We start from the raw sequence: 27,080 nt of genomic DNA on the forward strand, positions 1-27,080 counted from the left end.
TCCAGCATTCAACTGTATTGCTGTCTTGAGTACAGCGATGCAGTTGAATATGTAGAGATGAGCCTTTCCACTCATTGTCCATGGCCCTTCCGCTGCCCCATCTGTTTTGCATTTTTTAGGGCATTTTTGCACAGTTCTGACAAATTTTTTGACATACTTTTTTTTAGGTTGTATATTTTATTTCAAAATTACATTTTCTGCTCATGTTTGTGAACATAGCATACTGGCGACTTTTTTTTTTTTTTTAACGCTTCATATTTATTTCAGTGTAAGATTCATCCCGCCAAGATAGGGCATGCTGCTTCTGCCACTGAAATGAATGGGAAGCTGGAGTTGTTTTTTGTGCTGGTGCTGTGGATGTGAACGAGCTACTAGGGTTCAAGAGCCATTCTAGTAAGGCCTCATGCACGCAGCCATTGGCGGCTATGGTCTGTATTGCGGCCCGCAATTCACTTGAAAGGGTCCGTAATCCTGAGCTGTGGTGCGGAACGGAGGCACAGAACCCCACGGAAACCTGGTATATTTTTTTACGGTGCGGACAGATCACGGATCAAGTTGAATGGGTCTGGATCCGTCGCGGCTGCCGCACAGATGAGGCCCGTGCATTGGGGACCGTGAATTGCGGTCTCCAATGCACGGAACGGCCGCACAACGGCAGTGTGCAAGATGCCTTGGGCTACACGACCGTATGTGTTTTGCGGTCCGCAAATTGCAGATCTGGAAAAAAAATTAAAAAAGGATGATGTCCGTATGGCATCCGTTTTTTTTTTTTGTGGAGACATTGCAACAATGCCTATCCTTGTCTGCAAAACGAACAAGAATAGGACATGTTCTATATATTTTATTATTATTTTTTGTGGGGCTATGGAATGGTCATACGATGCGGATAGCATCCTATCTGCAAAAAGAACTGAACGAACACGGAAACAAAAAATGTTTGTGCTAATGTAGCCAGGCATGGGTTTTACAAGACAACATGTCTGTGGGCAGTCCGTTCCTTTCAATGTTAATTTTGCCAGGACTTAACATGGACGTTCGCGTTGTCTAGCTGGGCGACGCGCACTAGTGACGTCATCAGCAGAGGCCAGACTCTTGAGAAGCGCCTGTGTGCGCTGAGCGGTGTAGTTCTGTTCCAGGGGAGACGCTTTCCGACTGTATCACGTGGTTTCTATTGACACGAGCCTCCAGCTATTGTCCGGGGTCAGTCAGGGACATGCACAGCCACAGCCGAGGGCGGCGGCGGCGGAGAGACTCCGAGGAGCCCGAGCACTGTGAGTGCAGTAACGCGGAGCCCGGGAATGGGGAGGCAGAGGGGAAAGAGGAGTTCGGCTCGTACACTGCAAGGAGGCAGCGGAAAAGCCCGGAGGAGGAGGAGAGGCTGGAGATGGAGCACTTCTGGAAGATCATCAACACCTTCACTTGTTACGGGTGATTACTACATGGGGGGCAGGATGTCCCCTGACTTTACACTGCCCCTAGTTGCCCTCCAGCCCTGAGGACCACCTTGATTACATGGCCCATGTCTGGTGCATGCATGCTGACGTCCTCCTCACAGGAAGGCCCATGCAAATGATGTGCAGGAAAATGCTGCCTATTAGATGCAGATGTCATCCTTTGCATTGGAAAAGGTTAAAGGGCATCTGTCAGCAGCGTTGTCCCTATGGCACTGACCTGTTACACGTGCTCCTGGCAGCTGAAGGCATCTGGGTTGGTCCCATGTTCATATGTTGTACGCATTGCTGAGAAATATGTATTAATATATGCAAATGAGTCTCCATGAGCAATAGGGGCGTTGTCATTACACCTAGAGGCTCTGCTCTCTCTGCTACTGCCACGCCCTCTGCACTTTGATTGACAGGGTCAGACAGTGTAAATGTCATCATGCCTGGCTGTGTAAAAGTGCAGAGAAAGCAGAGCCTCTAGGTGTAATGGTAACGCCCCTGTTGCACATGGGACCAACACAGGTGCCTTCAGCTGCCAAGCGGACATGTCATAGGTCAGCCGGTGTTATAGGGACGAATCTGCTGACAGATGCTCCCTGGGGGCCTTGTGGCAGATCCACATCATGGCTGGACCTGATCCCTGCCTCTGGTTTCCGGCACCCTCACTCCCCTGGTGCCGCCGCTGCTGCTTTTCAGTCCCCCCACGTTGACATCCTGTTTGCTGGTCACGTGGCCACTGCAGCCAACCAGTGCAAAGTCTTTTGGCAAGCAAACCACTGAAACCCCCTCTGATTGCCAGAACGGGGTTCCCACGTCCCACTTACGTGACACATGTGCATTGCCGCTCCATTCTAAGTCTATGGGACTGATGGAGATAGCTGAGTACATGATGGCAGCCAGGCTTTATAGTAAACCAGTAATATAATACATATTCTCCGCTCTCATCCATTAGGTCTCATATCCATGAACGTGTGAGCCGCGCAGAGAGACAGTTTATGTCTTTACCCAAAAGCCAACAAAATATGCTGCCAAATTTCCATTCCAACCTGGACCGAATCCGCAAATGTGCTGACCACAATCAGGAGATCCTGCAGCTCATCGTCAATGACTCCACGTGTATGTTTGAGAACAAGGAGTATGGCAACAATGTAAGTTCCTTCAGCATCCTGGACATGGGAGCGGACCAGTAATCTGCAGAATATATCTGTACTATTCAGGTGACCACTCCGGCACCCATCTCTCAGATGAACAGTTGGATGGCCACCCCCTGGTGGCTAAGCACCCGACACGTTTCTCTAGAGCTATGGTCACCACATGAAGCTCTAGCTAAACTTGATGGGTGGTGGGCATCCAGCAGTTGCTGAGGTTTGAGCCTTGTTAGGGTCTTTCTTTATGCCTTACTGATTGTTAAAGGAGTTGGCCACCTTCTGGTTACTGTTGACCAATCTGTTTGTTGGATGATTATATGACACTTCCTAATATATAGTCTTTGAAATTCTGCGCCATATGCTATATTTTATGAGGTATACCCCCTTGTCTACCATGTCTATTCTGCTGTCCACGCAGAGGTCCTGTTGATCCTGTCCATTAGATGGCCACTAATGGAGGGTCATGTGACCAGGTAAATCCTCTCCATGCAATGTCTTCTCCATTCAAACACACTGCTCCTGCCATCTGTACTTGTTCTGTTGGACGTTAAGTGCAGGTGCAGAAAATGGCGCAGAATTCCAACAAAGGCTATATTACTAAGGGTCATATAATCATCTCACAAAAACATTGGTCAACGGTAACCAGAAAGTGGCCAACCCCTTTAAGTTTATGTGACTGCCTGCATAGACTAAAGCACATTGTAGTATGGCTGCTAGGTTGGTTAAAGGGGTTTTCTCATCTCAGACAATGGGGGCATATCGCTAGGATAAGCCCCCATTGTCTTATAGGTGCGGGTCCCACCTATATCGAGAACGGAGCCCCGAAAGTGAAGGGGGGTGCACTGCGCATGCGCAGCCGCCCTCCATTCATTTCTATGGGGCCACCGAAAATAGCAGAGCCCTGGCCCATAGAAATGAAGGGGAGCATGGGCCGCGCATGCGCGGCACGCTCCCATTCACTTCTATGGGAGAGGCGGGGATTAGCGCTTGGTGGTGGACGGACCACAGGAAATCTGGGGTCCTCCAGCCACAGCGCTCCCCACTTCGTTCTCGATATAGGTACGCGTCCCAGCGGGGGGACCCGCACCTATCAGACAATGGGGGCATATCCTAGCGATATGCCCCCATTGTCTAAGATGGAAATGCCCCATGCACGTGACCGTATGTGTTTTGCGGTCCACAATTTGCGGATACGCAAAATACGGATACTGTCCGCGTTGCATCCTCATTTTTTTTCATTGACTTCAATGGGTCTGTGATCCGCATTTTGCAGTCAAGAGTAAGACATGTTCTAACCCTTTGTGGAACAAACATACGGATGCAGAAAGCACACAGATCATCCATGTACGTTCCGCAAAAAGATCTGAATATTTCTGCAAAATGCGGACCATGGAACCATTGAAGTCAGTTGGTCTGCAAAATAAATTCGGACCTCATGAGGCCATAGGCTCTGCATGCCTCGCTATACTTTTGGCTGGCTTGCCCTACATCGTTTTTGCCACTAGGTGTCCCCCTGTTCTCTCTGTCATGAGTTGATATGCTATGTATAAATTTTTTAATGCGATTCTAATAAAACTATATTTTTAATGATTTTTTTTTATGTCCTGCATGGTAGTTATCTGTATCCATGCAGAATAACGACTGCTATATATGTGGATAGTTAATTGGTATCTCTGCTGCTTCAGCACTGCAATCATACCACCAGAAATGATCCTATAATAGCAGGGGTGCCATACAGAATACCATGGAGTAAAGTCCACAAATTCCAACAAGCGCTTAAGTTTTGGAGCTGCCCCCCCGCCCTACTTAGAACATCAAGGGAGGGAGAATCCCAGCCTCTGGCAGTTCACACTTGAAGCATGCAGTATTGCACATAGCTAAGCAGCACCCTTGCGATATCAATCCTTTCCCAGTCCAGACTATGATGTAAATGGCGGCTGTCATCCGATGCTTAGGCGAATATCCGGGAAATAGTCAGAGATAAAACGTGAGTGCATCAAGCTGCTAACCCCTGACCTAGCTTTCACCATGCTTTGCTTCTTCCCGGGGTATACATAACTTATCTTTTCAGGCACATCAGATATCATATTTCTTTATTAGACGTCTCAAAATAAAAATAAAATTACTTATGCATTTAAAGGGGACCTAAGCCGATGGTGCAGCAGTGCTTCTCGCAGCGCCCTGCACTGTCGAGCTCCTCCAGCGTGCAGACCACAGATCCCAAGTATTTCCTGTGGATCCGTTCTCATGCTGTAAAGAACGTGCCTCGCTTCTCAGAGCGATCATGGTGCTCAATGAGGGCTATGCAGTGAATAGAGGATCATGCGATCGCCAGGTGTCTCAGGGGCAGGGCAGAGCTGCAGGGTCTGACCAAACCCTGGTCAGCCCTGCCTTATACAAAGTCTCCACAGGAAGCTGGTTTCCCCTGTAACTGGGGATCCTTTGGATGCCCCAGGTACAGTGGAAATAGTGCAAAACACACAACAACAAAAAAGTTTCTTAAAGGGAAAAATTTATCTGGCAAAAAAAAAAAAAAAATCCCACAGGGCCGCACATGTACGATGCTGATATCCAAAGTGTTAAAAATTTAAATCGCCGATCTTTTCCAATTTTATATATTAAAATAAACCTAATTGTTTTTGCTGCATCTAAAAATGTATTGCCATAATCATACTGACCCGCAGACTAAGGTTGCCATGTTATTTTTAGCACACCGTGAACACAAAACCCAAAAGACCTTCCTGGAATTTTTTCCAGTTTACCTCACAAAGAATTGTTTCCCGTCTTCCAATACTAGCTATGGTAAATTAGATGGTGCCATTAAAAAAAAAAAAAAAAAACTTTTTCCAACAAAAAATAAGCCCTCCTATGGCTATGTAAATGGAATTTGAAGGGTGTGGAGGAAAAAAATGAAAGCACAAAAAAAAAAATTGAAATTGGCCTGGGTTGAAAAACTATTTGTTTTGATCTTTATATATTAGGGTCACACAAAAAACACCCCAGCATCGACATTTGACATGGACAAGTTGAAGTCCACAATAAAGCAGTTTGTACGTGACTGGAGTGAAGAAGGCAAATCGGAGCGAGAAGTTTGTTATCAGCCCATCATCAATGAGATTCTGAAGTACTTCCCGAAAGATAAATGGTGAGCCTTTATCATTCAATGTATGTGCTTGTTCTCGCTCCCTCTTAGGCCAGTTTTCACATCAGCATGTTCGGTCCATGTGATGACCAACATTTGCCGAACCAAACACTGCTACTTTAACCCAACCTTTACAGCATCATAATGATTTATGATGCTGTGAGTTCTTGACCAACTGCAGGTCTACTGAACTTTACTCATGGTATAATTTAAGCCGCAGATGGGCAGGAACTCACAGCATCGTGAATCATGGTGGTTCCATGAGTTCAGGTCAGAGGAGCAGTGTTTGGTCTAGCATAGAGCATGTTTCCTGGACTGAACACACGTGTGTGTGTGTGTGTGTGTAACCAAACTTATTGTTTATTTTTCCCTAAATAAGATCTACAAAATTAATTCTCCAGTTTTTAATCAGAAAGCCCTACGTGACCGCGAAAATAAAAAAACTTTTTGGAGATACACTGAGAGATAGAAAAACATATAATCTAAAGTTTGGATTTACTCATCCGTTTTGCAAAAATGCTATTTTTAATTTTTTTTGGAGGAGGAGGGGGTCCTTGAAGTGACACTGCGGCCAGATGTCAGTCAGTAGGAGATGATGAAATGCACAAAACTTGAATTTCATGGTGTTTTTATAAACCCAAAGAATGTCACGGAAAAGACCGTAGCCCTGATTTCTCGTGCATGGCATTGGGGGACACAGCACCATGGGTATATGTCCAACTACCACTAGGAGGCACTAGACACAAAAAGTGTTGGCTCCTCCCAGGTGGGCTATACCCTCTCCACAGGCACGAGGCTATTCAGTTTTAGTCTAGTGTCCGTAGGAGGCAGACCTGTCCTGCTTTTTTGCAGGTTCTGCTGTTTATTTTTATTCTTTTTCTTTTTTTCTCTCTTCCGCAGGTCGGTTTTTTTCCACCGTTATACCTGCTGCAGGCTGGGGCTCCATCGTGTTCCACTTTAGTTGCCCCCCCTGCGGGCGCGTACTTCGGTACCATCGCCGGTCACCCAGTCCCCACGGACTGCATCCGCAGTGGCTTGCCGGCATTCCCACGGTTCCCGTGTTGAGTCTGCCGAAGGGGTGACCGTGCTGCGCCCGAAGACATCGGATGGTGAGTATATCGGATGGTGAGTATACTCCCCTGTCCCTGTGTCCCTGCCCCAGGGTTAGGTTCCCTTCTGTGGCCAGGGGGATGGGATCCACCTTAGCTGGGGGTCCTGGGGAGCCTCTTCTTTCCTCCTAGCCAACCCCCCCCCCCCCCTCCTGGGGGGGGTTTATATTCATGGTTTTTCCTCCCTTTTTTTCCCCCTCGGTTGGTCTTTTCTCTCCTCCCTGGCCACACAGTCTCTCCCTGGCTTCCCCGCTACTTTAGTCCCCGGCTTCTGCCGGGACTAGGCCTCATCTTCTATGGCCTGTCCCCGGCTCCCAGGTGCTCCGTTTGCCCTGATCTGCCTATCCCCAGGTGTCGCTTCTCCCCCCCTACCCTACTCCCCTATTTTTATGGTCCGGTGGGCCCTCTGTCGGCCGCGGTTCACCCCGCCCCCCTTGCTCCATTCCCGGCCGCCTCATAAATCGAGGCCCCGGCTTTTGGGCCTGCTAGGCCGCAATCTTCCCGGCCCCTCCCCCTTGCTTCCCGGGCTTTTCTGAGCCCCGCCCGGCCCTCGGGAGGAGCTATCTCCTCTCCCTTTCCTGGGCTAACGTGTTTTTTCTGTTGGAGGGGGTGGTTAACCCCTCGATTGCTTCATGTCCCCTGCAGCCCTACTGACCACCTCTTTTTAGGGAACAAGCTGCTGCTGCACCTCTTTGGGGGAACACTGCGTCCGGGTCAGGATAGACAGCCCCTGCTGGCTGCTTTTTGAGCATCTCTTCTCCCAACAGCTCCTCGGTCGCCACGTGTTTTCACGTGCGTTCGCTGTCTACAATGGCTGCCATGTGGTCAGCCTGTCCCTGCTGGTGTGCAGTGCCTCTTCCCAGATCCCATTGTTTTCCCTGAACAATCTTTTTGTGTAGGTTCCCCATGAATGGGTCCCTCCGTGTCAATGCCATGGGAACCTTGGCCGACTCTCCCTAGCAGTGTCGCTGGCACGCTACCAACCCATATTGCGGCCACCTCTGCCCTCCAGGGTCCTCCCTGCAGATGGGGCATGCTCAGTTAGGGGTACCTGCACCCGGGTTCGGCGAGGGGTAGCTCACAGTACACCCTCGGGTGGTCTCAACGGGGTCCCACCCCTCCTCGGCATCCTCGGATCCCCCCCAGGACAGGCTTGAGGCTGGTGACGAATCCTTCCTGTCACCCCAGCCGTTGCCTCTGGGGACACCTCTGCACCGATTCCCTCGGAACAGAGAATCAGGCGGTCTTCCTCCATATAGAAGCCCTCTGGGAGGTCAAGACTACGTGCACAGAGGAACCTCTCCTACCTAAACAGGGTTGGTATCACCTCTAGTGGATTTTCGGATGGTGCTCCCCTGACCGCACAGGTATTCAACCGCACAGGTAAGGCAGCCGTCCCCGTGTTTAGCATACTGAGTCACCTACCCGGTGTCTGATACGTACGCCTTCTCCTTAACAGGGTGGTTCCTGCACCACTGCCATAGGCTGTCCCTGACAAGCCTTCCTGGTTCCCCTATACCAGGGGTTATCCTCTACACATTTGAGAGTGTTTCCGTGGGGTCCCTATCCTGGTGTTGGTGTTCGCCACTCTACCTCATTACAGGGAGTTCCTGTTCTGGGCAAGCGGTTAGCTCGGCTATCGCCTCCTGTAGGTTGGTGAGTTCAGAGCAATTGTACAGCCGCCTTGCCCCTTTGCTTAGGTAGTGTACCTACAGAAGCCATTACTCCTGGCTGGCTCTATGGTGTTCCATACAGCACTATTTCTCCCTTCCGGGTGAGATATACAGGCCGCTTCAATTGCCGTTGCAATTGCACCTGTCTGTTCCCAGCCACTTTGCTCCTGTCATAGGTGGAGTATCTACACCATCTCCTGATGCTGTAGCCGATTACCCTGGCTGGCGCTATGGTGTTCCATGCGACACTATTTCTCCCTTCCTGGCGAGAGATACAGGCTGCCTTTAATTGCCGCTGCAATTGCGCCTGTCTGTTCCCAGCCAATTTGCTCCCTTCACAGGTAGAGTTCCTACGCCATCTCCGGTGCTGTAGCCGATACCCCTGGCGGGCTCTGTTGTGTTCCATGCGGCAACATTTCTCCCTACGGGCGGAATGTAGAGGCCACTTTCAATTGCCTTAGAATTGCCCCTGTCCGGTTCAGTTACCTGTCTGTTCCCTGCCGCCTTGATCCCTTAACAGGTGGAGTACCTGAGCCATCTCCGGATGCGGTAGCCGTTCCTCCTGTCCGGCTTTATGGTGTTCCATGTGGCATTTTCTTTCCTTACAGGACGAGATATTGAGGCCTCCTCCAATTGCCGTGGCCATTGCACCTACCTCATCATAGTGTGCACCAAACGGCCATCTTACTCCCTTCATGGGTAGAGTCCCTGAACCGTCTCCGATGCTGCAGCCGTTCAACCTGTCTGGCTTCTAGGGTGTACTATGCGGCTCTGTTTCTGTTGCCATTGCACCTACCTGATTGTGGTGTGCACCTGTCTTGTTCTTTGTGGTACCGTGCGGCCCTACTGGGTTCCATTCTTAACGCGGTTGCTGTTGCACCTCTCTGGGTCTAGGGTGCACCATGCGGCCACATTGCTTCGATCTTAAATGTAGTTCCTCTAACACAGCCATATTTCTACTTTACAGGTTGTGTACCTGTACCCTCCGAATGCTGTGTCATTCCCAGATGCTGTGGCTATGTTTCCACTCTCCTTAGTTGGCAACATGCAGCCACTTTACCCATATTTTAGGCGTGTGTTTGTAGTACCCCAAGCGCTGGGCCCTGTGGTGCGGTCTGTAGCTCAGACAGTTTCTGTATTACTGGGTGTTTTCTGCCCACGAGTTCTAATCTGTGCTGCGGTTATTGGTTCCATCCATTTGGTTCTTCCATACATCTGCCACTCCTTTACTGTCGCGCTCATTGGTCTCCTTGTACCTCTCAAGGCACTGTCTGCACCAGGCCCCCTTCGTTCAGCATGTGCATGGTTACCATGTCTGGCAGGTGTGGGCCAGCCCAACCCCCACCTTGTCGGTCTACTGCTACTTCTGGTAGCTCCAGTATATGACCGATCTGTCTGATCCGGCGGGTGGTCCTCATTCAACCACGCTCCCTACTCCGTGGCCAGGTGGTTGTTGGCCTTTGTGCTGTAGTTGCTCTTGCCTTCTCTTTACGGTACTACGGTATGCTGTGCTCCGCGTTACCCCATGTTATAGGGGAGTACTCGCGTTGTTTCCTAATTGCTGAGCGGCCCATTCCTGGTGAAGTACAAGGATCTCCACTGGATCTTCTACCTTGTTTGGACACGTAGCTGGTGGCATCGGCCGCGGTTGCGGTTTTCTGTCATCGCTGGATGTCCGCCACACGGAATCCTTCTGGGTCCACGGCTTTTATCATTGCTGGACGTCCTCCCTGACTGGTCAAGGACAGGACCTCTGAGCGCCACACACACCTGTCTGAATTTTCAGCTGATTGCTCTGGTATCGGACAGGGCCCCGTAGTTCCTTCTGGGTCCAGGTGTTTTCGGTATTCCCTTGTATTTTCTGTTTAGTTGTGCTACATGGCGAAGGGGCAGTCCTCTTGGACCTTGCCGTCGTCTGCACCTGTCTGGTACTTTCTCCCCCCTGGAAGTTTTCTGTATGCCGGTCGCAGCTGGTTTCTACATTTCTATGTAGGCTACCCCGGTTTTTTCATGGCGACTTCTGCATTCCTTATGCATATGGATGTCTGTCGTTTTGTGGTACATCCCGAGCTGCTGTTCTTGCCCTCTCTGGGACAATGTTTAAGGTTTGCTGGTCAATATTCTTGGTACGGCTAGTTGTCCATGGCCAATGCCCCTTCCCCTATGGTGGTTTCTTTTCGCCTTTCCTGGATATTCTGGCTTGCGTTGTCTTCTGGTGGTTCAGCTCCTGGTTCCTTGTGAGCCCGTACTGGGAGGTCCTCTTTGGATTTGTGTCTCTTTTTTTTTTCCATCCTCCCACGTCAAGTACCTGGTATTGAGTGGTTTAGTGCTGCGGTTTGCAGTTCCACCGTATGGTCTCCTTCGGGAGGGACCTCCTCCTGTTGTAGGACCTTTCCTCTTTAGGTTTTTTGGAGTGCTCTCCTTCTACTCCCATGGCTCTCAGTCCAGTGTGTCCTGCCGAGGTTGCCTGGCCTGTATCTGGCTTCTTTTTTCCATGATACTTCACATGCCCAGAGTTTCCTCTGGTCTTACGCTTCACGGTGATATCTTGTTTCGGAGGCTTGTGCCTCGTCTCCTGTTTTTGGGGACGCAGGAGCTATCGTTCTTTTCCCGGTTTCTTACCTACAACCCCCTCCTTCTCCAGGGTTGGCGGTTTCCTCTAGCAGCCTTGGGTTCACCTTTACATGGGGCGCTTAGCTTCTTTCCTGGCCTTGCGGTGAGGGGAGTCCCCTCCCTTCACATGTGAGCCTTGCTATGGCTTCCCCCACTCGTTTGGTTTTCAGTGCTTCCCTGTTTCTTTTCTCCCCTGGCCTTTCAGGGGATGGCCACAGGTTTTTTGGGTCTGAGACAATGTAGAGCGTTGGGTAGTTTCACCACGCGGTGCTGTCCTAATTTTTTCTCCAGCCCTTGGCTGCGCTCTGTTTCCTTTTGCCACCTTCTTGCATTTGGGATTTTCTTCCAGTCATTTGTCCTGGGGTGCTGGCAGTCTTCCCTGCTTCTTCTGAGGTTTCTTCCTTGTTATGGAACCTCTTGCCCATCTCGTGTTTTTTCCCGTTGGGTCACATGGTTCTCCTGCACCTGTATGCCCAACCGGTGGCGCGTCTCTTCTTTTCCCTCCCTCAGGGACTGCTTTGGGACGTCCCATGGTGCTGTGTCCCCCAATGCCATGCACGAGAAAATTGGATTTTTTGTACTCACCGTAAAATCCTTTTCTCGTAGTAGGCATTGGGGGACACAGATCCCACCCTATGTTTTTTCTTCCGCTTCTCCGGGCTGGTCTCTTGATCCTTCCTGGTACGGGAGTGGTTGGTTCCTTGCTTTTCTTCTCTCTCCTACTGCTTTTGGTACAAACTGAATAGCCTCGTGCCTGTGGAGAGGGTATAGCCCACCTGGGAGGAGCCAACACTTTTTGTGTCTAGTGCCTCCTAGTGGTAGTTGGACATATACCCATGGTGCTGTGTCCCCCAATGCCTACTACGAGAAAAGGATTTTACGGTGAGTACAAAAAATCCAATTTTATCAAGATCGGTGTGTGCTCTGCCGTTCTTGATTGGGCCTGCAGCGCTGGAGGAGGCAAACATTATCATAAATGAAATGCCTCCTCCGGCAGTCTGCGCGAGACTGAAAGCTATTCCAGCTCGTAGTTGACGTAGATTTCAATGATCATTTATGCAAGTTATCTGAAATATGCAGGGGCCCCTGCCAACACCTCACCACCCTTTTTGGAAACTGGTGAGGGCGATGTAAAAGCGCCAGCTGCGACTGGATTTGGTAGCAATGGTGTCTAAAAAGTTTCAAAACCGGGTCTTGCAGCTTTTTAACGTTGAAAACACTGCATAGGGGAATTTTCCCGTGTGTGAAAGAAGATTTAGAATGCAGCTTTCCAGAAAGTGAAGGCCCCCTAGAGTCCGGTAATGAAAGGGTACACGCAAAGCTGTATGTATCCATTGGTCCACTGTTAGCTGATCATGGAAAACGATATGTTTGTAGCAAAGACATTGAAAATTTCCATAGCGTATACTCCCTCCTGTGCAATATTCCTTCATTTATGCTTAGATGAGCTTTCAGGATTTTGTTAATTGCCTGACTGTAATTGCTGTATTTTATCTACCATTTTAGCAGTGATCCATCAGAAATTAATGTACTAGTACCCGGTGCTGGACTTGGAAGACTGGCTTGGGAAATTGCAATGCATGGCTATTCTTGTCAAGGAAACGAATGGAGCTTTTTCATGCTTTTCTCCTCTAATTTTGTACTTAATAGGTAAGTTGACTGTTAATTCTGGCTACTGTGTTGTTGCTCTGCATAGATTTAGAATAGTTTTTCCCATTTTTGGGCTCAAGTTTTAGTTGAAACCTAAATCCTGGGTCCAGCAAACAACCCCTGATCAGAAAATCGTTTACGTGGCATGCCAGTGACCCCAATTAGGATCTTTAACCCGATGTATGGGTCAGACCTTTGTGATATCCCAAGGTTATTTTAGTTCAATTCTGCAAGGGCCTCGCGACATCACGAGCGGCACCAGAGGACAGCGGGCTGAGAACTGGCCTGCACCTGCGCACTGCTCTGCCCATTATGGAACATCCTGTCTTTAGTTGGCCGGCGCATGCGCAATATGAAAAGCTGTTCCTCTGCCCATATTGGGCAGAGCAGTGCGCAGGTGTGGGCCAGTTCCCAGCCGGCCGTCCTCTGGTGCCGCTCGTGACGTCCGCCGGCTGGAGGTGTGTTTTTCTGGGCACATCGCCCAGTAACGCCGCCCCTGGGCACCTTCAGAAGGTCACTTGCATAAGTTTAAAAAGTGTTATTTTCATTATCTGGACGAGGGACACAGAAGAGAAAGGTACGATTGTAATGAGGGTCAAAGAGTCTATAACCTGATCTGAGCGTGAAGCTGACCTGAGCAGATTAGGTGAAAGACTCCCTTTAATTAGTATAATCAGTTTTGCCATATATTTTGCCGATTTTTATTAAAGGGCTATTACTATCTAGACGTTCTTAGGATATGCCATAGATGTCCGATAGGTCCTTTCCACCTCTGGGACTTGCTCATGTACTAAGCACAGGGCCATGTCTCATGCTGCTTTGAATGCAGAGCTGGCCACTCTTCCCATTGGCTTCTATGGTACTAGAGATGGGAGTGGGATAGGAATGCCATCAAGAATTTCAGGACCGCATATAGACAATCCGCATGGACCCCCAGCCCATATTCATAGCCATAACAGACATAACTTTTTATGGCTATTTTTGCTATACACATAAGTAAAATTTTAATTTATTTCAACTTTTAGGCTATAGAGATACGGACATGCACGGCTAGATCGCCGCTAGCATGTCCGCAATATACCTGTCCTATAGGGCTGTGTGCTTTTATTTTCTTTAAAAAAGGATTTTAGAGATATGTAAATTAGTCTTATAAGGTGCCCAAGGGTCTGTCCGAACCTTCCTGGTGCCCAGCCACGCCCGCCTGTGAAGGAGCCCAGCACCGCCTATGTCCTCCGAATATCCTCCTTTCGTCGCCGATAGATTGCCGTAATCTTGCGATGCGCAAGCTCCCTTCCCTGAGGCTGATGCCAGCACAGGGAAGGAACACTATAAAGGCACTGCACATGCGCTAGCTCCCGCATCGCGAGATTACGGCAATCTATCGAAAGAAGGAGATTCGGAGGACATAGGCGGTGCTGGGCTCCTTCACAGGCGGGCGTGGCTTGCCACCAGGAAGGTTCGTATAGCCCCTTGGGCACCTACAAGACTAATTTACATATCTCTAAAATCCTTTTTTAAAGAAAATAAAAGCACACAGCCCTATAGGACTGGTATATTGCGGACATGCTAGCAGCGATCTAGCCGTCCATGTCCGCAGCTCTATAGCCCAAAACTTGGTGACAGAATCCCTTTAAAATGCTATGCCACTTTGGAGTAAAACATGGTTCAGTAGGCCCGAGTGACATAATCAACCTTCCTCCAGTTAGGACAGCGTGATTTTTGCTGAAAGGTTCCCTCTAAAGCCAACGTCATTTTTTTTTACCTATGCAAAGCATGGTTTATTTTTTTTACCAATCTCCTAAGGTACCACTTAAAAACCAAAAACTACATATGCAGATCAAATAAAATACCAAAGGTTCCATCTAACTGGTCCCCTTTAAAGGGGTTTTCTGGTTGTATTAACATCGTTGAAAGTGTACCTGTCGTTACAGATGATTTTTTTTATATAGTGTAGGGACAGGGATGTTCTACATTTTTGTAATATACTTTACTAGGAAAATAGTTTTAGTGCTAGAAAACAGGGTGTAAAGAGCCATCATAGGGCTCATGCCCACGAGCCTAAGGGCCCATTGCCCATGCTGTGGACTGCAATAGTGGACTGGCCATGTACACTCAGTTTGTGGATACGGACCTATTGACTTGGAATGGGTCTGCGATCCGCAACATACGGCCAAAGATGGAACATGTTCTATCTTTTTGCGTTGTGGAGGCACGGATGGGAAGCCCACGGAAGCGCTTCGTAGTTCTTCCAATCCGTGCCTCCGCTTTGCAAAATCTAGCTGATTTCCTATCTTTAGTGTTATGTTGTGGATTGCGGACCCATTCAAGTCAATAGGTCCGCATCTGCACCATGGAGTGCACATGGCTAGTGTCCGTATATGGCGGACCGGCCATTTGCCGTCCACAATACGGGCACTGAGCCAACATGCTTGTGCTATAAAAGCCTTGTTAATGAGAGTCTGTCTTCAGTTTTACTGAGCGCTGAAGATGCCTGTGTGTAGCATACAGAGCCTGCCTCTCATTCCTGATGAGAGGACTGTTTAGACCAAAACAACAGTTACACTTTAGAATAATCATTTATAAAGGCAGCTGTATTTTTGTAATGTATTTCTTTTACCTTTTATTGCTCCTATCCTCTGTTCTGCACTGTGGTCACATGACCATGTCCATGCAGCTGTCCATGATTGTGTCAACAGGGCAGTGTCTATGTAACTGGTTAGAACGAGCTACAAACATCATGGGTTTAGTTCGATACATACAGGATGTAAACCAACCTAAAGCCTGTATGTGCGCTGGTCAAGTGTCGGCCAGTTCATTCAGGAACGCTCGTGAGTGATGATCTGGCAGTGTAACACTGCCGCTGATTACCCGATGAATGAGCAAACACTCGTTCATTGGGCAATCCAGATTTTTAAGCATAATTAAAAATCATCGTTTGCGGCAGATGGGCTGTGTAATCATGATATGCTGCCGGCAAACAACTGGGATTGAGCGATGGCATTAGCGGACAGACTTCACGATTATAGCTGTGACTAGTGAAAAGTCTCACAACAGTATGTATCATGGGTTTTATTTTGTTAATGGTTTTCTATGAATTGTTTTCCTTTTTGATATGTTGCAGATGTTCCCAGATTAATGCTTTTAAACTTTATCCTTGGATCCACCAGTTTAGCAACAACATGAAATCAGTAGATCAAGTAAGACCTGTATACTTTCCCGATGTCAATCCTCACGATCTTCCATACAATCCAAATTTTTCCATGACCGCAGGAGACTTCCAGGAAATCTATACAGAGAACAGTGAGTAACGGTGATCTGGTCCCGGAATAGAATGATTCCTCCCTTTCTGTATAGCCTTAACGAATTTCATTCATTACCATGGATTAAATAATTTATTTTAATATTCAGCCTATGTTACAGCCTTCAAATGACCTAAAGGTTTTCTCTGGCTTCTGCAAGTAAAGGTATTCTTTGTATTGTGATGTTATTTGATTTTACAGTACGCTGTCTGTATCAGTTTGTGGGGGAGTTTAAAGGGGTTTTCAGGTGTTTAATATTGATGACCTGTTCTCAGGCTAGGTCATCAGTGTCTAATCAGTGGTGGTCTGACACCTGGGACCCTGCCAAAGAGGAGGCAGCGCTCCGGGGAGCACATCGGTCTCCTCACAGCTCACCAAGCACAGCGCCATCCATTGTATAGCGGCTGTGCTTGGTATTGCAGATTAACCCCATTTATTTAAATGGAACTGAGCAGTGCCTAGGCCATGTGACCGATTGATTTTTTTTTTTTTTTAACAGCTACGGTAATTGGTAGGAATGCCGGGACTCAGACCCAACTTTTTTTTGTGATTTGAATTTTACTTGTTTTGGCCTAAAACTCATTTTATCAATTGGTCTTTATTAAAAACAATATTGAGCTGTTCTGTCACAAAGGGTTAAAGGGTTTTTCCAGGATTTCTATACTGATGACCTATCCTCTGGATATCCAATCAGTGGGGGTCTGACACCTGGGACCCCCACTGATCATCTGTTTGAGAAGGCAGTGGTGCTGACAGCCGCTATACAGTTTACGGCACTGTGCTTGGAAAACTGCTGCCTTCTCAAAACAGCTGATCGGCAGGTGTCCTGGCTGTCGGACCCCCACTGATCAGATACTGATGATGACCTATCCAGAGAATAAGTAATCAGTATAAAAATCCTGGAAAACCCTTTTTATCTAGCTGTGTGAATTGTACTTTCACTTTGTTCTGGTCATCTAATAACCCTCATCTCTAAATTACTAAATGGTGATAAACACTTATTTACGCCACATTCTCATCAGTAAGATGAAAACTGAGCTTTAGGGTCTATTCACATGTTCGCAATTTCGTTCCGCAATTTGCGGAACGGAATTGTAGACCCATTCATTTCTATGGGGCAGCACGATGTGCTGCCCGAATCGGGAATTGCACATCCGCACTTCCGGGTCCGCAATTCCGATCCCGAAAAATATAGAACATGTCCTATTCTTGTCCGCAATTGCGAACAAGAGTAGGCATTTTCTATTAAGTGCCGGCGATGTGCGGTCCGCAAAATGCGGAAGCACATCGCCGATGTCCGTGTTTTGTGGCACGGACGTGTGAATGGACCCCTAATGACAGTTGTTTTTTTTTTTTTTTTGGTTTTGGTTTTTTTGTTAAGGCAGAGATCAGAGATGAGGAGCCTGTCAGCTGAGCTGCCTGATGGAACAGAGTGAAAATTTAGATCCTACTACTAGATAAACTCAAGGCTGTACAAAGACAGTGGTTCAAAAGTTTTAATAAAGACCAATTGTTTTTATTTTATTTTCAAAATGAGTAGAATTCAATAATAAAAAAAATTGTTTACTTGCATTCACAACATGCAAGTAAGTAATGATCAGGAGCGAACAGTTCATTCCTGATCATTGCCTGATTTCTTAGCTGCATTCACATGCATCCCTCTTTACAATTTCTACTGTGATTGTTCGACACGTAGATTCATTGTTTGTCGGCAGTACATTCTGTTTCCACAGGGCGATGTGCTGCCCATCTTCCGCCTTTTCCTATATATCAAGCAAAGACCAGCCGGAATCAGTTAGTTTCTGACCCTAAGGCAATATCTTGTGGATAGATGATAACCATTTAAAGGGTTATTTCATGAAAAACATTTATCAACTATCCATAGAATAGGCAATAAATATCGGGTCTGTCTGCCCATTAAAGTGAATTTTTTTTGCAGTGGACTGACTTGCACACTACTGATGCATTCAGAGAGGAGACTCGCAGGCCTGGGATCTGATATTTATTGCCTATCCTGTGGGTAGGTGATGAATACTTTCATGGAATAACCTCTTTCAGTAGATCAGTGCTTACAATTCCCCTTTAATAAGAAGCTGACTCTGTTGTGTGAAAACTCTTTAGAGTGACTTTCTGTTCTGGTCTCTGGTAGGGGGCCAACGTCTATGATGTCACATTTGTCTTACAGGCTTTGGTGAGACAACCCCTTTAAAAAATCATTACATTAACATGTTAGGGTCTGTTTTAAGTAAGTTTTTTTTATAAGCGTTACCTTTCTGTTTTAACAGATTCTTGGGACTGTGTGGCCACATGCTTCTTTATAGACACGGCACATAATATTCTTGACTACATTGAGACTATTAGAAAAATCCTTAAACCTGGAGGCATTTGGATTAATTTGGGTAAGATATCTACCGGTTCTGTAATAAATGGAAACAAATGAGACTTATGTAGTGTCTTTTAGAGAGTTAGTTCTTTACCCCTTTCCTGACGTGGTGATTTTCCGTTTTTGCGTTTTCATTCCCTGCCTTCCCAGAGCCATAACTTTTTCCATTAAAATAGCAGTTTGAGAATTTGTTTTTTGCGTGACAAGTATTTTCTATTGCCACCTTTTAATATTAGATAGGATGTAGTGGGGAGCAGGAAAAAAATCCAAATTGGGGGGGAACTAATCCGCCACAGTTTTTTTTTTTTTTTTTTTTTTTTTTTTTTCTTTTTTTTTTTCTTTTTTTTTTATACAGCTTTCACTATGTGGTAAAACTGACTTGTGCTCTTCATTCTCCAGGTCAGTTTGAATCTAGCGATATATACTGAAAAATCATTGCAACATTCTGACCCCCATAACTTTTTTATAGTTATGTCTAGGGTTGTCATGATACCAAAATTTTGATTTGGTTTCGATATCATAAAAAAGTATTGCGATACTCGATAGCATTCGATACCACGCAAAAATAATAAAACGCCCAAAAATGCATTCAGCATTTTATGGAACGTCCGACCCATAATCGAACAGTCCTAACCTATTTTTTGGGGGGACAAGGTGACTAAAAAATGTCGAATCACGCGTTTTTTTTTTTTTTTTTTTTTTTTTTTTTTTCTGTTACGGCATTCACTGCATAGGAGATATAAAAAAAATATATATTTTAATAGTTCGCACTTTTTATGCCGTGACGATATGTAATATGTTTGTTTATATATTTTATATGTAAAATTTTGAAAGGGGGTGATTTAAACTTAAAGGGCTTCTGTCACTCCACTAAATTCATTAATTTTTTTTGGTCTCCCTACAATCCTTATGCTGCGATTTCTTAATATATATAGCTATTACACTGTTTGGTTCAGTAGTTCTATCAAAAAACTGACTTTTATATTATGCAAATTACCTCTCTAGCAGCAGGTAGGGCGGCTACCTGCTGCTAGCAGCCGCATCCTCCATTCATAATGACGCCCCCTCCTCATGTTGATTGACAGGGCCAGCGGACGCGCTAGTCCTCTGACTGGCCCTGTCTGCGTTTTAAATCTCGCGCCGGTCTTCAGTTGGCGCAGGCGCACTCAGAGGAGGACGCTCGCTCGGCCGCTCCATCCTCAGTGCGCCTGCGCCGGGTGTACATGTGACGTCATCGGCACAGGCGCGCTGAGGATGGAGCGGCTGAGCGAGCGTCCTCCTCTGAGTGCGCCTGCGCCAACTGAAGACCGGCGCGAGATTTAAAACGAAGACAGGGCCAGTCAGAGGACGAGCGCGTCCGCTGGCCCTGTCAATCAACATGAGGAGGGGGCGTCATTATGAATGGAGGATGCGGCTGCTAGCAGCAGGTAGCCGCCCTACCTGCTGCTAGAGAGGTAATTTGCATAATATAAAACTCAGTTTTTTGATAGAACTACTGAACCAAACAGTGTAATAGCTATATATATTAAGAAATCGCAGCATAAGGATTGTAGGGAGACCAAAAAAAAAAAAATGAGTTTAGTGGAGTGACAGAAGCCCTTTAATATTTTGGTGTCTGTTTGTTTTTTAACTTTTTTTTTAATATAATGACTTTTCCCCCCTTAGGGGCTAGAACCTGGAATCTTTTTATCCCTTGTCCTATTCACCCAATAGAGATCTATCAGGGTGAATAGGATTTCACACACTCCCTGCTGCCCTGTGCATAGTGCACTCGGCAGCAGGGAGATTACCATGGCAGCCAGTGCTTCAGTAGCATCCTGGCTGCCATGGTAACCAATTGAAGCCCCAGGATTAAGAGGAGGGGACCCTGTGGCCACTGCCACCATTGATTATAACACTGGGGGGGGGGGGGGGGGCGCACTGTGCCACCATTGAATATAAGTAACATTTTAATACAAATACAGGAGGTGGGGGCCGGCGGCAGAATCACATAGCTGGCACCCGACCTCTGACAGGGCGCTGCGATTTATGGCAGTTAACTCCTCAGGGGCGGCACCTGAGGGGTTAACTACCACAGATCGCAGCACCCTGTCATAGAGGCCAGGTGCCGGCTATGTGATTCTGCCGCCTATATTTGTATTAATGGGTTAGTTATCATCATTGGTGGCGCAGTGGCCACAGCCCCTCCCCTCCTCCGCCGCTCTCTCTTCTTATTGGCAGCAGCGGGGGGAGGGAGGGAGAGGCTCCTTCTCCCCTGTGCTGTTGAGGAGAACATGAAGCGCGCTGAGAGCAGCGCTTGCCTGTTCTCTGATACTAACTAGGCTGTGCAGTAGCGCAGCCTAGTATCGGTAAATGTCAAATCCTGCTATCGATGCCGGTACAGAAGTATCAATTGAGTATTGATAATTCGATACGTGGTGCAACCCTAGTTATGTCTACAGAGATGTGTGGGGACTCACTTTTTGCAGGATGATCTTTTTGTAGTTTTTGATTTTCAAACTTTTTTTTTTTTTTTTTTTTTTTAAGTCGTTTTGGTTTCCGCCGGGGACGGATCCGTTTGATGTTGACACAGTATGGTGCAATTGCAAAGGATCCGTCCCCCATTGACTTTCAATGTAAAGTCAGGGTATATTTTAACTTGAAGTGTACCTATCACCATGGGAACGCCTCTATGTTATAACTCAAATACGATGGTATATTCTATCGTGAAAACTCAGATCCGACAGTATATTCTAACACAGAGGCGTTCCCATAGTGATGGGGACGCTTCAAGTTAGAATATACTAAGAACTGTGTACATGACTGCCCCCTGCTGGGGCTGCACCTGAGGGGTTAATTGTGCGGATCATAGCCCCCTGTAAGAGATCAGGTGCTGCCAGGCAGAAGGGGGCAGACTCCCTCCCCAGTTTTAAATTCATTGGTGGCCTTGGTGGCCAGTGCGGCCTCTTCCCCCCCCCCCCCCTCTCCCCACCCCCATATACTATGGCCCAAGTTGTGCCCCCATCTTTATATTATGGCCCCAGTTGTGCCCTCATACATATACTATGGCCCCAGTTGTGCCCTCATACATATACTACGACCCCAGATGTGCCCCCATACATATATTACGACCCCAGATGTGCCCCCATACATATATTACGACCCCAGATGTGCCCCCATACATATATTACGACCCCAGATGTGCCCCCATACATATATTACGACCCCAGATGTGCCCCCATACATATATTACGACCCCAGTTTAATCGCTGGGGCTCCAATCGGTAACCATGGCAACCACGACGCTACTGCAGTCCTGGCTGCCATGGTTACTTAGCAATTTTAGAAGCATAGAAATTTTAGTAGGAGGAGCACCCGGCGGGTCACAGACATCGCAAGTAAGTATAATGCTTCTAAAATTGCTAAGTAACCATGGCAGCCAGGACTGCAGTAGTGTTGTTTGCCATGGTTACCGATCAGAGCCCCAGCGATTAAACTGGGACTTCGATCGGAACTCTCCGCTGCCACCAACTGGGGCCATAACATATCTGTGGGGGCACAACTGGGGTCATAATATATGTATAGAGACACATCTGGGATCATAGTATATGTATGAGTGCACAACTGGGGCCATAATATAAAGATGGGGGCATAACTGGGGCCATAGTATATGTGTGGGGGGGGGGATTTTAATTAGGGGGGAGGGGAGGCCCCACTGGCCACCAATTAATTTAAAACTGGGGAGGGGGGTCTGCCCCCTCCTGCCTGGCAGCACCTGATCTCTTACAGCACCTGAGGGGTTAATTGTGCGGATCACAGCCCCCTGTAAGAGATCGGGTTCTGCCAGGCAGCAGGGGGCAGTCATGTACACAGTTCTCAGTATATTCTAACTTGAAGCATCCCCATCACTATGGGAACGCCTCTGTGTTAGAATATACTGTCGGATCTGAGTTTTCACGAATTCGCAATCCGTCTGTGTGAAAGTAGCCTACGGACACGGGTCACTGACGCGGATGACAATATTGTGTGCATCCGTGTTTTTTCACGGACCCATTGACTTGAATAAGTCCGTAAACCATTGTCCGTCCAAAAAATAGGATCACGGACGCGGATGAACAACGAAGCATTTTCCGAGTTTTCAACGGACCTATTGAAAGTCAATGGGTCTGCAGAAAGTCACAGAAAACGGAACAACGGACACGGATGCACACAACGGTCGTGTGCATGAGGCCTTATTCTGTAGAGAAATTGCTGTATCTCAATTCAGTGCTGCCATCTGCCTGAACTGGGATATACTAATAATGAGCCTAGACACGTGCTCTGGCTCATTAGTAGAACAGGGCACTTCAGTTTTTTAGCACTTTTTCAGGCACCATGGTCACATTTGACCACGGTATCTGAAGGGTTAAGTGTCTGCGGTCGGCATTACTGCCAATTGTGGACATTAGCCTCATGTACCTGCTGCATGAAACAGGCACCTGGTTGCTGTAGCGCCCGCTCCGGAGTGGGCACCATCTTTAAAGACCTGACAAGTGCCATACATGTACGACGGATGTGAGGAAGGGGTTAATCGCAATCTGTCAGCTCCGAAACACCCCACAAACTACAATAAAAGGTGTATAGGTAAGTGGTGCTGAGTCAGATTATGTAATTTTTATCTTCATACTCGCTTGCATTCTGACGCTGTGCTCCCTTAAACCAGCAGTAGGTGAATCGAGAGGAGTCCTCTTTATTATGTGCATAAGCACGGGAGTCCTCCCAATGCATTTTGCTTCTGGTTTGGAGGAGCACGGCGTCAGAATGCGAGTGACTATGAAGATAAAAATGACATAACCAGACTCTGCACCACTTACACTATGCACAGCTTACTGTAGTTTGTGGGGTGTTTTGGACCCGACATATTTTCTTTTAAAGAGAACCTGTCACCATGAAAATGGCATTCAGTATGCAGACAGCATGTTATAGAGCAGGAGGAGCTGAGCAGACTGATATATAGTTTTGTGGGAAAAGATTCAGTAAAACTTGAGGATAGGTTCTCAATATCAGATCGGCAGGGATCCTACTCCCCGTACCCCCGCCGATCAGCTGTTTGAAGAGGAGGCGATACTTGTGCGAGCTCTCCTTCCTCTTTCTGAGCTCAATGTGTAGTAGAGTATAACACGGCACTCACCCGGGAGTAAAAATCTTCTTGCTTTATTGCTTTCTGCGGGTTACATGGCCATGGACATCTAGGCGACGGCCGTTTCGTGCATACCTGCACTTCGCCTGGCCTTCCCACACAAACTGTGGCATTCCCCCTGAAGACACCTAATGAACCACATGATACAAATCATAGCACTAAAAACAAGGATAACAATGTGGACCTAAGAGACCACAGAATTTCACCCTAACCTTACAGTATTGCGCTCCCTTAGGAGATATTTCATAAAAAGGTAATTCCTGTCGTTTAACCCTAGAGGGCCCAACGCCCCGGTTTTTAATGATCATTTCTGCATTCATTTACATGTTACCTGTTGTAAACGGAACAAACCGCAGAGCCGCATTTGGCCAATATCGCCTCCATGTTGCTCGCACATGTGGTCAATCAATCCTGATACATGCTGAACGGAATGCTCTCCATTCAGAATGCATGGGGATATGCCTGATCAGTTCTTTTCCGGTATTGAGCCCCTGTGGTGACGGAACTCTATGCCGGAAAAGAAAAACGCTAATGTGAATGTACCTTAATAAACTTGAAAGCTCAGAATGAGCAGGAATATAAATGAGTGATTTTCCGGCACCTAGCTCCAGTCTGATACTGAATCTTTTCCCATAAAACTATACACCAATCTGCTCAGCTCCTCCTGCTCTATAACATGCTGCCTGCAGCTCAGACACCATCTTCAGCATGACAGGTTCCCTTCAAAAGGCCCCAGAAATAGAAGATATAAATATGGGGGCATTTAAGTGACCAGGGATTTTATTGAACGCACTTTATACATTTCTGGTTGTGGCCCTGTTTTGACTTATTCTTTTTATTTTCAGGACCACTTTTGTATCATTTTGAAAACTTGGCAAATGAACTTTCTATAGAAGTGAGCTATGAGGATCTGAAAAATGTTATCATACAGCATGGATTTCTTCTTGAGGTATTTGGAGAATGTTTATATCATTTCTTGTGGCGATGCAGAATACTTTCAGGAGATATGAGGTTTTTATTCTTCACTTCGGCCATACCACAGTATAGTTTTGTATTACATTTTCAAGCATAAAATATGTTTAAGCAATCGTTTGTATTGGTTGATTTATTAAAGGGGATATCCTGTGAATATTTACCTAGTGTAACTGACACCTTTGGGGCTCCTTTTTATTTTTTTTACAGACATTTGACAGTATTTTTGACTAAATCAATATTTTCATCCATTTGTCGCCTGCAGTTTATTATCATACATTGCAGGCGGCTCAGTTCTGTTCAGCTTTCTGATGGCTGTCTGGTCTGCATTCCTTTGCTCTTATGATGATGTCCCTTTTGATATGTTTATTTGGTCGTAAAGGTGTAAGCTTAGATTTTTATTCAGGAGAGCAGATGGGCAGAGCCTCTGATGTATTTCACACTGAATGGGACTGAGCAGCCTGCAATTTATGAGAATACACGCAGGATGCAAAAGACAAGCGGTTCAATTTTTTTTTTTTTATAAAACCCAAATGCAAAAGTGATTTCTAGCTAAAAATACATTTGTTTTTATTAAATAAAATGCTCCAACAGTGTCCATAGCCTTCAACCTACCCCCTTATCTTTTGTCTTCCCAGGTGGAGAGAGAATCTGTGAGGACAACATACACTGTAAATCATTTTTCAATGATGAAATACTTCTATGACTGTATATTTTTTGTGGCTCGCAAACCTGAATAATACCTCAATCCACAAAGTATTTGGGCTACAGGTTCAGATGACTTGAAACTGACTTAACTCTTGGTCATTAACAATTTTGACACAAAGGTGCCTTTTACCATCTAAGATGAACAGATCTTTTTTTTTTTTTCTTTCTTCTAGAGACATGGTCACACCACCACCAGTCTATAAATGCAGATACCCCATTGTATATATCAGATTACATTTTTTAAATTTGTTGATATTGTCATTATGTGAACACACTTGACTCCTGACTGTTCACTTACAATATTGTGATTATCCATTCTTTTTCACCCCCCCTCCTCCATAATATGATGGCCTATAGTAATTTAGTGTTGTCTACTATGAGAAGGAACATGAAATATGTCAGTGCCTATCATGATTAATTTATTTATATTTGTGTTTTGTAATTGTATACTTTAAATGTTATTTTTTTCCAGAAATAACTAACTGAAGGCCCTGGGCTTGCATCACCTCTGAAAGATTCATGCTTAGCTGCTGCATGTTGGCTTTCATTCCTCCATCTTCTGCTCCTTGCCTTGTTTTCTTCCATCTGGGTATGGACACTGTCTTGTGTGCCGCTGCAGCCAGTGACTGGCTTCAGTGGAGTAGTATCCATACCTGGCTGGAAGAAAACAGGTCTGGAACTGGAAGATGGAGGAACAGAAACCAGCTTGCAGGACTTGAGCGTCGGGGAGCAGGTAAGCATGAATCTTTCTAGGGGCTTCCTTTAAAGCAGTACTCCCACAAAAATGTCTATTCTCTGACTCGTTAGAGTACTTTCACACTAGCGTTTTTGTTTTCCGGTATTGAGTTCCGTCACAGGTGCTCAATACCGGAAAAAAAAAGATCAGTTTTATCCTAATGTATTCTGAATGGAGAGCATTCCGTTCAGGATGCATCAGTTCAGTCCCTCTTACGTTTTTTGGCCGGAGAAAATACCGCAGCATGCTGCAGTTTTCTCTCCGGCTAAAAATACTGATCACTTGCCGGAATGCCGGATCCGGCTTTAATTTACCTTGAAGTGTATTAGTGCCAGATCCAGCATTAAGTGTTCAGGCAAAACTGAACCGGCTTTCTGGTCTTCGCATGCGTAGACCTTTAAAAATGCAAACAAAATTAATACCGGATCCGTTTTTCTGGATGACACCGGAGAGAGATCTGTTATTTCAATGCACTTGTCAGACGTATCCGGATCAGTCTGACAAATGCCATCAGTTTGCATCCGGATTGCCGGATCCGGCAGGCAGTTCTGTCGCCGGAACTGCCTGCCGGAGTCCTCTGCCACAAGTGTGAAAGTACCTTTAAAAAGATACAAAGTGTTAATTGTAGTGGAGGTAATCTTTTACCTGTGACTGTATATAGGGTCCTTTTCCTATGTGACCAAGACTCTTACTCTCCAACTGATACTGCAGGGGAGATTTATCAAAGCTGGTGTAAAGGAAAATTGGCTCAGTTGCTCATAACAACCAATTAGATTCCATCTTTCATTTTCAGAGCTCCCTTAGAAAATGAAAGATAATATCTGATTGGTTGCCATTGTCATCCAATCTGACTTGCTTTCATATGTGGACAGCGAGCCAGTTATCCCAAGTCTCTTCCAGTGTCTGTCTGTTCGTCTGAAACTTCGGTACTCCTAGGAATGAATAGAGACACCATGTCAGCTGGAGAGTCAGTGTCGGTCACGTGACACAGCGGAGGACCTGTGTGAAGTGAAAAACTCAGTCACCAGTAAAAAGATTACCTTCACT

General features: G+C 46.4%; 1 protein-coding gene across 2 annotated transcripts; it reads left to right on the forward strand.

Moving 5' to 3' along the window:
• Positions 1 to 1,090: 1,090 nt before the first annotated feature.
• CARNMT1 (carnosine N-methyltransferase 1) lies at positions 1,091 to 26,220 on the forward strand. Of its 2 annotated transcripts, none has more exons than XM_044273967.1 (8): positions 1,091 to 1,428; positions 2,395 to 2,590; positions 5,572 to 5,735; positions 12,634 to 12,777; positions 15,899 to 16,077; positions 18,362 to 18,475; positions 24,463 to 24,566; positions 25,228 to 26,220. In XM_044273967.1, exons 1-8 carry the CDS (start codon positions 1,214 to 1,216, stop codon positions 25,327 to 25,329), a joined length of 1,218 nt encoding a protein of 405 aa, XP_044129902.1. In that variant the 5' UTR covers positions 1,091 to 1,213; the 3' UTR covers positions 25,330 to 26,220. The 2 variants fall into 2 exon arrangements, with proteins under 2 accessions (XP_044129902.1, XP_044129912.1); XM_044273977.1 differs by having other exon boundaries at positions 12,637 to 12,777.
• Positions 26,221 to 27,080: the final 860 nt, after the last annotated feature.

Source organism: Bufo gargarizans, chromosome 1 (assembly GCF_014858855.1).
Source record: "Bufo gargarizans isolate SCDJY-AF-19 chromosome 1, ASM1485885v1, whole genome shotgun sequence".
Lineage (NCBI taxonomy): Eukaryota > Metazoa > Chordata > Amphibia > Anura > Bufonidae > Bufo > Bufo gargarizans.